General features: G+C 31.7%; 1 protein-coding gene across 5 annotated transcripts in view; it reads right to left on the bottom strand.

The window, feature by feature from the left end:
- LOC129741633 (receptor-type tyrosine-protein phosphatase kappa) overlaps positions 1-14321 on the bottom strand; it is a 480680-nt gene that overhangs the window by 33343 nt on the left and 433016 nt on the right. For all 5 annotated transcript variants that reach the window (XR_008736462.1, XM_055733377.1, XM_055733376.1 and 2 more), the window contains one exon: positions 11067-11207. Coding sequence is in view for 4 of the 5 variants with exons in the window: in XM_055733377.1 (XP_055589352.1) it covers positions 11067-11207 (141 nt within the window). In the remaining variant the exon portion in view is untranslated. The remainder of the gene's footprint in view (positions 1-11066; positions 11208-14321) is intronic.

Raw genomic sequence — 14321 nt, 5'->3', positions numbered from 1 at the left:
CAAATGGGACGGACTTGCTATGAGCGGCAGTATAGCGAAGGAACCAAGTAGGGGAGAGGCGGGCTATATGCGCATATTAATGAAAGCACTCATTTTCTCCCATATTCCAATAGATAGGAGTTTGAAAACTATATACACATGAGTGGACATCTGTTTTATATACGTTAGAGCAACTTTTCTGTTAAAATCTCTTACAGTTTTTGTGAAAATGATTTTATAATAAAAGCCGATTCCCGAAACTGGCGGGCTAAATGCGCATATTTATGTTTTTAGCTATATTTCATTAACATTTACAATATTTTCATATTTTTTAATTGAAAATGGTAGAAACGGATGTTAAGCATACGTCAAGGCTAAAATTTTGGGGAAATTTTTAATATCACTAGTTCTTTTGCATGAAACATAGTTAGGTATGCCATATGGCCATATTTCATGGTAATATTTTGTTCATATTAAATTTTTATCGGATCAGTATGAAATTTTTTCGCTCTAAGATCGTGATTTGAGCGTAGATTTAATGTTTCAATGATTAAAAGTAAAAAAATTATAAGACTAATCTATTTTTCTTGATATAGGCATTTAACCTGCCTTGGTATGGGCATTCAGAACCTGTCTCTTATTTTAATATCTTATCATTTAAAACTTTGCCTAAAGTTTCAATTTGTTGAATTTCCGATTTTCGGATGAATAAGAAAGAAAAACCATTAAAATTAATGTTCACAGAATCTGTACGCACGATAATTAAAGTTCAATATATTGTAACAAAACTGACAAAAATCTTGTTTGAATTTTTAAATTTTTTCAACTGTATATAACAATTTTTTTTTTCATGCCATTTATTAAAAACGTTTTACCCTCAAACTGCACTGATAAGATATGATGAATCTCCAGCCATATCGTCAATCGGCTGTATGCGCATTTAGGAACACTTCCCCCTATCCCCTGGGATCAAGTACCTCTTGCTCCCCTACCTTACTTTTAATGTAAAATAACTCAAATCTGCATTTTGTCTGTGCCTGCATACTGCATAATTATATAGAACCTGACTATTTTTATTTTTCTTATTATGTATGCATTGTTCAAGCAAAATTGTTATAGGATAAATTATGCCACCAAACTCAGCCAACCCCCCCTCCCCATGATCCGGTACTTCCTAAGAGATGGCATACTTCTCGTATGTAAATCCAGTATTTGAATTTGTAACTAAGTAGGATAAGCATAAATCTTTATTTAATTCTTAGGATTATTTTTTGGTTTCCAAGTTTCAAACCTTTTTTTTTATTTAATATTTTGATGAAGTCATTTAAAGTCTAATTTTACAGAAAAAAAACTTTATTTTAGAAATGCGTTGGATCACCAATTTGGCACTATTTTTTTTCCTTATTTTGCTAATCGTTATGTGCTTTTTTTGACGTGTAAACTGTTCAGCTCTTGATAAGTGCCAATCGAAATATGTTTTGAATTTGATGGAAAACAAAATTAGGCCACATTAGAAAACTTTTTCTATATTTGTCAAATCATTGTTTTAAAACTATGTTCTTGAAAAAAATTATGGTTCACATGTTTTTATTATCAAACTCCTGTCAAAATATTATCGTTCACAAATTCAACCATGATGACCATAGCATGATCTTCATTTTGAGAGAAAGTGTTTTTTTGTTCCGAAAATGCTAATTATTTTGATGAGTTTTGACAGACTATCAATCGATCAGATTTTTATAGAATTTTTTTTCCGGAATTTTAAAATAAACTGAATGTTTAATTATTGTTTACACCGCTTCATGGTTGATTGGGGTGATTGGTTACTATGATTTTTATGATTCTATTTCTGTGATATTTTAGCTCAAATAATGTATAAATTTTGAAAAAGAAAACCCCAAAGAAATATTGTTTAGCATTTTTTGATGATTTATTTGAGAATTCTATGACATCAAAACTTTGTCGTTTGAAATAGCAACTTTTGAAAATATGTCCTTAAATTTTTAAATTGATTAGCTTGATTTTGACTGTTTTCAGTAACAAAATAGGAAACTAGTTTTTATTCAAGAGCCAAATTTCAAGCTTAAAGGGAGTTGGCCATGAGTAAAACTAGTGGTCGGTCGTGCTTTTGACAGCTCCGCGAAAATTGCCTCGAAAGTTTTTGTTTAGCATCAAAAAACGCAAAACCGAATCATAGGATCAATCCGGATATGGAGATTTTAAAACATTCTCAAGAAGTTTACCAAATTTCAATTGTTTGGACCCCGGCACTGCGACATTTTATGGAACTGACCATCGGCACACGAAGCGTCTTCTCATCGATCATCAAAAATGCATCAAGAAATGTACTAGAGCCCACATAGCCGACAATTGATCTGATTATCCCGGTTTGGTGAGCCCGTTCCATTCTATCTGATAAAATATTTGCATTCTTTAATCATTATTTTAAATGGTCATCAAACTCAACTTTGAATTACTCCAGTGTTATGGATTTTGTTTAATTTGAATTTGAATAAAAGAAAAATTCAAATTTATGGTTTGATAGCATAAAAATTGTAAAAATATCTAAAAATGAAATTTTGATAGGGAAAGTGATTAAAACATGAACGTCAACTAGACTTAATATTTGACGTGATCTGCGCAATTCGAGAACACAATTGAATTTCTAAGGCCAGGATCTAAGAAAAAGGTGTGAGGGGGCTTTGCTGTTCGACTTTTGTTTTCATTTTTTAACCTGTTTGTGTATTAAAAAAATCTGTATCGTACAAAATGTTAATTGAAATATAGATAGCACGGCATGGCCGTAGGAACGGGGGGGGTTTTGGGGGTTAAACCCCCCCCATGAGGGTCCAAAAAAGCAAGCGAGGTATTCTACTCTAGACTCAAAATTTTAAATTCATAATCAAATCATGATAATAGAGCAAAGATATTCAAGAGTTACTATCAGGACTAAAAACTAAAGCAAAAACCTCAAAAATCCATCCCAAGCTTAAAATCTGCTACTGTTTTCAAAATTTTCCCATTGCTTCATAGAATAAGGTTGTCTGATTTTTTTCAGCACGTATCCGGGCCGGACAAATCCATGCTGTTCTATATTAAAACCTGGCAAAAGCCGAGTATTTGATTTCAAAATTGTCGACCAAAATCCAGGCAATACCGGGCAATTTTGGTCAAAACCTAGGAATTGCTCATCAAAAATCTATAAAGAAAACTTTAAAAAACCTTTCATGATTTTTTTTTTTGAAACTTACTGCAAAAATTAACGCATAATTAAAAAAAATACTACACAATTTGTTTTTTTAGTTTGATTTAAGGATGAGAATAAAAACAAACCCGGGCAAAATCCGGGCTTTTTCAATGAATCCAGAAAACGGGGCGGACCGGACTTTTCCCAAATTTTATATTAAATATCCGGGCCAATCCGGTTAAAACCAGGCAATCTGGCAATCTGATTATAGAAATTAAGTTCTGAATATTAAATTTTAAATCAAACCCATTTTGAAGGTTTTGATTCCATATTCCCATAACAAAAATTATATTTCGACATATTTTCGTATTTCTGATTCTGTATCAAGTTAAGGATTCTTGATTTTCAGTTCGAGTAATCATAAGAAATTAAAAATGGAAAGCTGCTATGAAATCCTGGCTCAAATTCGGTTTTGCATTTCATATAAAATTTGAATGATTTTTCTCGAAAAACACATGCATTTTCAGTAGATTTCAAATTGTAAAAAAAAGAAGAATTTTGTTTTATATTCATATTCAAAATTCTTAAACTTCATTTTAGCACAAAATTTAAACATATAAAGCTTCTAGATGGCGATCCAAAATTGAAAACTCAGATTCAGTTTCATCATTTGAAATTCACATTTTTAACCAGATTCACAAAACAGATAGAAAATCAATCATTGAAATGATGAATGAAGATAAAACCAGCTCTACAATATTTAAATAATAGATTCATGAATGAGGGCTCAAAGGCTTGGATAATAAAGATCTAATCTAGAAGTAAGATTCCTAAATCATATTTTTTGTACATTTCAAAAATCGTATAGAAATTTGGAAACAGATTCAAAGTTCAATTGAATGAGTTTCTCAATCAACATAAAATAGTTGAGAAATTCAAGAGAACATGAACTTAAAAATTTGCTTGTCAATTCAATTTCCAAATATCATATTTTTAATCAGAATTAGTTTGTACATACAATTCAACTGAAAATCACAAATCTAAAGTAGAATTAGATTAAATTTTCAAAGTTATGATTCCTGCAAAATATCTCAAATTATATAAAAAAAAAACATCCACAAGATTTTTATCATGGAATTGATTCTTCATGGAAAATATTTCCAGTTGAAGAAACATGTACCTGATCTTCACTTAAAAAATCTGCATAAAATACTTTATTTTTTCAGTGTATTGTTAAACATTATTAATATTGCAGTTATTAAGCCTAATTTCAAACTAAAACCATAAATTTAGTTCAAGTTTGCATCAAAAATATTCGATCCGAAATTTTTTTATCTCTTAATGTTTTTATTTTGTAAAATTTTGTTTATTTTCATCAAAGGTTAGAATCTTAGAGTTTGCAAAAGAGTTTAGAAGATTGGGCTTGTTTAATTTGAGTATAGAATAAGTTTTTTTAAAAGAAATTGAAGGCTACTCTAAAAAGAACTTATTTTATGCTCAAATCAAATAACTTTGATCTACCAGACTTTTAAACAAATTCAAAAATTTTAACCATCGATGAAAGCAAATTTCATATTTTGTCTTGGTTATAAAAATTTAGCACACCCTTTAGGCTAAGGACCACTGTTTTAAAGTTACTTTTTTTAAGGTTTTTTCAACGACACTTTGTCATCCTTGTGGCATTCGTGTTTTATTTAAAGTTACGATTTCATACAAAAACTATTAATGAGTACTTTAAAATGAATAATCATCTAGTTACAAACATAATTTGTTTTATTTTTTTTATTTGTGTGTTGTTGGGCAAAAAATCATGGGTATAAATAAGTCACCAAAACCCCCCTCATAAGTCGGTTCTTCCTACGGCCCTGTAGCACGGTTAATATATTTGAATGCTGTGGTCTTCGTTTATGCGTTTTTATTTTGAAAGGGTTTTTTTTCGGAATAAACGCAAACATTTCATTTTGCATATTTTTTTTTATTGTTGTTATTTTATATCATTAGAGCTGTTAAGATCCAGATACAAACTTTGTGGGGGTTTCAACCATACTTTAAGTCTTTTTAAGTAGTTTCGATGTTTTTTGTATTAAAGTTAAACGTTTATTGCTTAAGTTGGGAAAAATTATGAAATGGAAGCATGATTAAATTTGATGGACACTATGCATTAAAATTTTCACTCGAAATAAGAAGCAATAAGGAACAAGAATTTTTAGAGTCCCTCATAATAAATTTTTGACACTATTAAACTTAACATACTCAAGCCTTTAATGAACTGAAAGTTTTCAATAGGAACTAATAGGAGTTAGGAAAATAATTTTTAAGGTTCACCGTAACACTAGTCAAAAGTGTATACCAATCAATTCCTTCAACCCGTCTCCCAACCAAAATTGTTTTGCTAGGATGCAGAGGTAACCTCGGTCCTAAAGCACAAAATAGATCTTTCATCCTTTTCTTTTTCTCCCAATCTATCTATTGACTACTAGGACGTGGCCGGCGCCGTTATTAACGTTAAAAGAGAGAGCATCAGTTTTGTGCAGTGTGAATGAGCTGCTAATCCCAAGCACCATTCATTTGACCTCTGATCAAAATTGATGGCCTCGGTCAATCACGGAGTAGCAACCATTGGCAATGTGGAACTTGTTCTATTGAGCCACGCCAGCGATCGTGGACCTCGAAGTGATTGTTATCATAATATATTTTTCGAACAAGCAATGCATACATTTTCTACAACCATGCACTTTGGGTTTTACGGTTTAAGGTGGCTGTGAGTAGTTAATCAAGCTAAGCTAAGCTAAGCTAAGAGCCAAATTTCAAGCTTAAAGCTATTATTTGAATTAAACTCGCAAAAATTACATTTGAACAGCAAAAATGTAATCTCTTTCTTTTAATTTTATTTTAAATTTGAATTTGCTCAACAGTCTGCTAGATTGAACTCATTTCATTTGAGCATTGAAATAGTTTTTTTTAAAGCCATCGATTTCGTGAAAAAACTTTTTCTATGTCTAAATCAAATAAGCTAAGTCTATCAAACTCTTGAACTAATTTCAGTATTTTTGTTAGAAATTTATTTCCTTATGAAAACCATGCGCATGATTGTTCTAAATAAAAATTATTTTACAAAACCTGAAGAGTACACTCAAATTCTACTTTATATTTGTTGATTTAAAGCTGCACTATGCAAACAAACTGAATTAGATCAAAAATTTGAAATATTAAAATTGAATTACCTATTAAAATTTATAATTATACGATCTCTTGCGGTTTAAAGTCCTCAAAAAAATAGTCATCTTGATATTTTTTAACTTGCTTGTATACCTAGTTTATTTACTAGCTAAATTTGATTTTTTTTAATAAATTCCGAATTAGAAATCTGAACCTGAATCCAAAATTTGAATTTTGAATTTGTTTCCAAATTGCAATACGATATCTGAAATGTACGAAAAACGTTTTCCGAATCTAAATTCCAGATTACAATTTTTATATGAGCCAGGCAGTGAAATTTTTTTCAGAGCCCTGAATCATAAATATGTAATTTAAATTTTGATGTTTTGGGTTAAAATCCTAATTCATCATTTCAGTATTTATTTTTAATTCGACTTGTGAATCTGAACTAAAATCTGAAATTCGAATGATGCGTCTGATTCTGATTTTTCAATTCTGGATCACCATTTGAAAAGCTTAATCAAGTTTTAGAACTTCTAATCTGAATATGTTATAAAATCTCAGGACGGTTTTTAGTTTTCGTTTATTCATTTTCGGAAAATTATTAGCTAAACATTGAAAAAGCATAGGTTTCCAAAATCATGAGTCAAATATTGAATGAGGATTTTTTTCTTGTTATATTCATGGCACTTTACTTTGTGGCGTGTATTGAATGAAATGCTTAATAAAATTTGACCCAGAATTTCAAAACTTCTATTCATTTCTATTTTCAAATGATGATAAAGCCTGACAATTAAGAATCATACACTGGATAGAGAATCCGAAATATGAAAACAGAAGTTTGGTAATATGGAACCAGCACTTCCGAGATGAGTTCAATCTCATTTAAAATGTAATATTCAGAAAATTTAATATTACAAAATTTGGAAAGAGTCCCGCCCGGGCCAGTTGCCCGGAAAAATGCCCAGATATTTAATACTCAAGTAAATGGCGTTTCCGATTATTCTAGATACGCTTGAAGCAGTCCAAGCTGTTTGGTTTTTGGAATGAAAAGGTGCAATGATTAAGTTTTTGCTGACACGATTAACTATTTCTTAGACCTTCATCAAACGAAACCTTGAACAAGATTTCAAAAACAAAATGAACAATAATTAAGGAGAAATAGGTTGATACGTCAATAAACATTATTCTGGGAAAAGTATCTTTGCTGACACAAATATCAGAAAGAATTTCTCCAGTAACACTAATGCTTAGTGCTAATGAGAAGTAAAGTGAAATGAGTTTCGTGTTTCATGCATGAGCTGGCTGTGATAGAATTATCCTATCCTTCAGCACCCGCTAATCTTTCTCGAGATTCGTCTCACTAATGAGATATCACTTCGAACAAGAAAATATGTACGTTCGGCACAACGCAGCAAGGATCTTAACAAACTGGCACATCGACCGAGAGAGACCAACTTTATTGAGGGGAAGTAAACTTATAGTTAATCATTTATTTACACTACAGCATCCGAAGGTGGTGGTGTTGCGAAAGCTCCAAGGAAACTTGCAGCAGCAAGTCCACGGAAGGTGTTTAGTTGCTGCCAAAGCCCCCGGAGGCGTCATCGCCTGGCAGCAGCTAGTTAGTATACTGCAATGAGCCATCTCTGTCTGATGCTGTTCAATGTTTCTCGCGCGCATAAATACCAGAAAGCCCCCGAGGATGTTTTGCTTGGCGTTTGTGCTGGTCTTCATCATTGTGCCATGCTATGCCGTTCCGTTGAGGTTCGAATGGGTCCGGAAATGGGCCCGATTGTTGTATTTGCTAATTTCCAAGTTAACTGGTGGTGCTGGAAGGAAAAGGTTCCCGGAAGGAGATTCATAAAAGTTTCATTTTCCAGCTTACCCGAGGGTTCGTTCTGAGGGCCAAGGTTCTGGTGCTTTTTCGTCGAGGCAACAGCAAAGCGTCCTCAGGGTATAATTTTCTTTTGATGGTCTATGGACTTTTGTCTACATGTGCCCCGTCGTTTCAACCTCGTACCGAACCAGAAGTTCTTGAAAAGTTTGGCGGAATGTTTTATGTGGAGAGTTGTTGTCAGTACTCCACGATGCTACATATGGCCCATGGCGGCTTTGCGCCTTGCGTTTGGCCGCCAACACACAGTGGGGCAAACAAGTCTGAATCACGGACAATACTTCACAACTTCTTCAATGAACATGCTTCATGTGTTTTTATAAAAGTTTTTGTTGTTCAAGATGTAATGTAATTGTAATGTAATTGTAATGTAATTATAATGTAATTGTAATGTAATTGTAATGTAATTGTAATGTAATTGTAATGTAATTGTGATGTAATTGTAATGTAATTGTAATGTAATTGTAATGTAATTGTAATGTAATTGTAATGTAATTGTAATGTATTTGTAATGTAATTGTAATGTAATTGTAATGTAATTGTAATGTAATTGTAATGTAATTGTAATGTAATTGTAATGTAATGGTAATGTAATTGTAATGTAATTGTAATGTAATTGTAATGTAATTGTAATGTAGTTGTAACGTAATTGTAATGTAATTGTAATGTAGTTGTAATGTAATTGTAATGTAATTGTAATGTAATTGTAATGTAATTGTAATGTAATTGTAATGTAATTGTAATGTAATTGTAATGTAATTGTAATGTAATTGTAATGTAATTGTAATGTAATTGTAATGTAATTGTAATGTAATTGTAATGTAATTGTAATGTAATTGAAATGTAATTGTAATGTAATTGTAATGTAATTGTAATGTAATTGTAATGTAATTGTAATGTAATTGTAATTTAATTGTAATGTAATTGTAATGTAATTGTAATGTAATTGTAATGTAATTGTAATGTAATTGTAATGTAATTGTAATGTAATTGTAATGTAATTGTAATGTAATTGTAATGTAATTGTAATGTAATTGTAATGTAATTGTAATGTAATTGTAATGTAATTGTAATGTAATTGTAATGTAATTGTAATGTAATTGTAATGTAATTGTAATGTAATTGTAATGTAATTGTAATGTAATTGTAATGTAATTGTAATGTAATTGTAATGTAATTGTAATGTAATTGTAATGTAATTGTAATGTAGTTGTAACGTAATTGTAATGTAATTGTAATGTAGTTGTAATGTAATTGTAATGTAATTGTAATGTAATTGTAATGTAATTGTAATGTAATTGTAATGTAATTGTAATGTAATTGTAATGTAACTGTAATGTAATTGTAATGTAATTGTAATGTAATTGTAATGTAACTGTAATGTAATTGTAATGTAATTGTAATGTAATTGTAATGTAATTGAAATGTAATTGTAATGTAATTGTAATGTAATTGTAATGTAATTGTAATGTAATTGTAATGTAATTGTAATGTAATTGTAATGTAATTGTAATGTAATTGTAATGTAATTGTAATGTAATTGTAATGTAATTGTAATGTAATTGTAATGTAATTGTAATGTAATTGTAATGTAATTGTAATGTAATTGTAATGTAATTGTAATGTAATGGTAATGTAATTGTAATGTAATTGTAATGTAATTGTAATGTAATTGTAATGTAATTGTAATGTAATTGTAATGTAATTGTAATGTAATTGTAATGTAATTGTAATGTAATTGTAATGTAATTGTAATGTAATTGTAATGTAATTGTAATGTAATTGTAATGTAATTGTAATGTAATTGTAATGTAATTGTAATGTAATTGTAATGTAATTGTAATGTAATTGTAATGTAATTGTAATGTAATTGTAATGTAATTGTAATGTAATTGTAATGTAATTGTAAAGTAATTGTAATGTAATTGTAATGTAATTGTAATGTAATTGTAATGTAATTGTAATGTAATTGTAATGTAATTGTAATGTAATTGTAATGTAATTGTAATGTAATTGTAATGTAATTGTAATGTAATTGTAATGTAATTGTAATGTAATTGTAATGTAATTGTAATGTAATTGTAATGTAATTGTAATGTAATTGTAATGTAATTGTAATGTAATTTTAATGTAATTATAATGTATGGATTTTTCCAGAATTTTGTATTGATATTTTTAAAATTATATCTTTCTTTAGAAGTTGAATTAAGATATTTAGCCTGAATGTCATTAGCGTGTCAAAAATATACTTTTGTCAACGGTAACATTTAAGCTTTCCATGTTTAGAAGCTGTCCACCCACCTTTGTTTTCTTTTTTAAAGAAAAAATGAAAAAAAAAACAATATAAATACAGTTTTATCTCTCCGAGACGAACATCTACAAGTCAAAAAGGCAGCTTTCACTAACGTTAACATTTCGTCAAATAACAAAGTTTTGTCCAGCATTGAGTAAGCTCTGCCCCACTGTGCGCCGACGAGTGTAGCTGGAATAAACATGTGCACAATAACTATGTACGTATACACATTGTTGCGATGTTATGGGTCTGATGGATAGATCACATACGGTTTCACAAAGACACACTTTCACACAACTGGTACGAGTGTAAATATGGTGGATGGAAGGAGCTGAAGATAGCAGCATACGGTCGCAATCTCCTTTGCCAAGAAGGTTTAAGGGACTGCATAAAGACAGCTCCGAAATGAATGGAATCGGGTGATGAGAACGTTGTCAAGTTACATTTCGGAGGACGAAGTTACTCTGGTCGTCTGGCACACAAGGATGGATGGAACGAAAAGCAAAAACAAAACAAAAAATAAATGAACACGAACGAATACGGCAAACACTTACGTTGTCTTTGTTCACTTTAAATAACCTAAACGTTCTTATGTGAAAATTAGCAAGCTCTTCTTCAGACTGCACTGTGATGTGAATGTCGCCGTAGATTTCCTCCTGCTCCCGATTGGGCGGCCAGTACTGAACACACATTACCTGCGGAAGATGAAAGCGGAAGAGAAAATAAATTTGCATTAGTTTTGTTTCCGGGAAAATGTAAGCCCCGAAAAGCCGTAGGATATTGTATCGTATTGTACAGTAATAGTGGCTCCAGAGAGTATGTCTTTATGATAAGCATTTCATTCTCTCTGATCGAAATAAAAAAGACAAAGCCGAATTCCGTACTTAATTTTAATTCAGCTTACAATTAGCTAACGTTTGGTAGTAGCCAACTTTTAAAAGTTTTTCTTGCTGCTTGAGTAGCTTTTCATTCACCTTTAATTCACCAGTCCGGTTCAGTTGCCTTTTTTCCCACAAGTTTTCTTTCACTTTGTTGAAATTTTGTTTCCGCATTGCTAGGTTATGAAAGGTGGCCGTTTTCTTCCCTCCCCGTGTTTATCCGTTTTTTTTTATTGCAATTTAACCTTTCACCTTATTTTAGCTATAATCCCTTGTTTTCTGCTTTATGGTGAGGATGTTCACGTAGTAGGTTGCCTATAATTTTCAATTGAGCTGAATTACAAACATGCGAGTTAGAGTGTCCATTTCCCGGCCATTTTAGTGTTTCCGGGAATCAGGAAATCTAGCGATCCTTTTCCCGGAAATTCTCGGGATCTCGGGAAAAAAATGAAAATGAAGATTTTATCACCCTACTACATACGAAACTATATGGTATTTTTTAATTTTTTAGATACTAGTATTGCAAAACATTTCAAATTTTTTTAAATGCCTAAAAAATTCAATTAGCAATTTAAAAAACCTAGACTCAAAAACAAAGTACTTTAACAGACTAGTTGACTGATTATCGCTGCAAAAATTTCAAATAATCGAAAAAGATTTTTCACTATCGATAGAAGTTGGTCAGCTAGACTTCAGGTTATTCATCAAAGCTCGTAAATTTTCAGATAACTATCTTTTTGTTTCATAATATGTCATTTCTTTGCCGATGATTCTGCTGCTGTCAACTACTAAAGTTCTAAATGATGTGTGTTGCAAAGTAGAACACTCAGATTCTTTTCGTAGCGTTTCTTTATTGAAATTTATTGGTTTTATAGATTCTTTGTCGTTTTTCATTTTTAGACTAAGTTTTCCAACGAAAAACATTATCAAGGTAGAACTATAAATTTCCTTGCTTAATTTTAACCATTTCTCTAATTAAGATCGTGTATTTTTTTTTTGAAATTTATCCCTTTTTATTGGCTTTGGGAATTCCTAGGATATTTTAGAGTTTCCCAGGATTCAGGAATTCTTGATTTTTTTTATTCCTGGGAATTCCCGAGTAGGACACTCCTTAATAATCAAATAAAAATCTTACATTTCAGGGAAAGGTTGTAGATCTACCTCCCCGTATTCGACGAACAACTCCTATTGGATTTAATCCATTTTTGGATGAAATTTATTTATTTCTTGAAAAATCCCGATTTTTCATCACTCTCAGCTGAATTTTTCAAATAAAAAAAAATAGTGGTGAAATCTGAAGGGTTGCAAGATATACATTTTTGGTGAAATTTTAATACTTTTTGGTTTTAAACTTGTTTTATAATTTTCAATTAGAAAAACTTAATTCATAGTTTAATTTTTTTTTGTTTATTAAGGACCTTTTTAACATTTAACATTTAACATTTAACATTTAACATTTAACATTTAACATTTAACATTTAACATTTAACATTAACAAACCACAAAAGATCTAACAACTGGTCGCAGTGGTAGGGACCCAACAAAAAAAAAACATTCAGGTCCATCAATCCATTTTGTAATTACAAGGTTGTTTCAGATTCTATCGTACAGCTGAATTGTTTTAAGGATTTCTAACACTTTCTTTGCTTTTTCTTTATCGTCTGCTAACGCTTCTCTGATGTTTCCCGGAACACCATGAATGTGCCGATCTGCGTCTAACTGGGCACAAGTTGCAATAATATGTTTGACTGTCATTGGTTCGTTGCATCTCGGACACCGTGGGTGATCAGTTCTGTCCATCAGGTACGCATGCGTTAATAGAGTGTGTCCTATCCGGAGACGTGCTAGAATAACATCATCCTTTCTGTTTCCGGTAAATGCTGCTTTAAAAGGTAGAACCGTATTTTTAACTTCACGCAGTTTGTTGTTAAGGTTTGCGTGCCAATGCATTTACCATTTGTTTATGGTTATCGATTTTATAATTTTTCGGGTTACTTTAAAATCAATAATTTCCTGATCATCCTGTGGGAGCTCTAAAGATTTTTTCGCCTCATGGTCAGCCATTTCGTTTCCAGAGATTCCAATATGGGCAGGGACCCAGCAAAAGATTACTTCTGCTCCCATTGCAAAAATCTGGTAATGTAGATTTTGTATGTTGTCTTTCCACCTGAAGTTGATCTTGCACTTTTCCAAGTTCGTCACCACACTCATAGAGTCTGTGCATATAAGGTAGGCTCGAGCAAGTCTTTGGTCCACTATCCATGAGAGTGCTTTTTTTACGGCTTCAGTTTCAGCTGCGTGGATGCTGCAAATGTCGTTCAGCCACTTTTGGAACCTAAAATCTTCGCTGACGATCCCGTATCCACATTTTGAACCCTGTTTGGATCCATCTGAATATACTGTTCTATAAATGCCATATTTCGTTTGCCGGAGTTCATTGAACAAGTATTTAAGGTCCATGGACGTTGCCCCTTGGGATAGTTCATTATGGAGTGTTTTATCTACCTGCAGTTTAACTCGTAACCATGGTGGGCATGTTGGAGTTTTGAAGACAATTGTTCTCGGAAAGTATAATTCTAGATCGGACATCATCTCTTGGCCTCTGATAAGAGAAGAACTTGGTTGATTTCTAGGTCGTTCACCGTATCTTTCATCTGAACTTGAATCATTGTCACTATTGCTGCTAATACTGCTAGGATTACTCATGCTATCGTTTATTGCAATAACGCCAGGATCAATGTTATGCTCTATGTCGCTGACAGCTGTGGATCGAACTGTGTACTGCATGGTTCGCTGGTTTATTAGGGTTTTCAGGCCCCAAGACCTAGCAGCTAAGCTGCGAAGAAAATTAACTCTCTGCTGACAAGCTACTCTTACTTCTTCGGCATGGGCTCGAAATTTCAGATGCTGGTCGAAAATGACTCCTAGGCA

Source organism: Uranotaenia lowii, chromosome 2 (genome assembly GCF_029784155.1).
Source record: "Uranotaenia lowii strain MFRU-FL chromosome 2, ASM2978415v1, whole genome shotgun sequence".
In the NCBI taxonomy this organism is placed as follows: Eukaryota; Metazoa; Arthropoda; class Insecta; order Diptera; family Culicidae; genus Uranotaenia; species Uranotaenia lowii.
The sequence above is the reverse complement of the archived record's forward strand: the minus strand, read 5'-3'. Positions and strand labels throughout refer to the sequence as shown.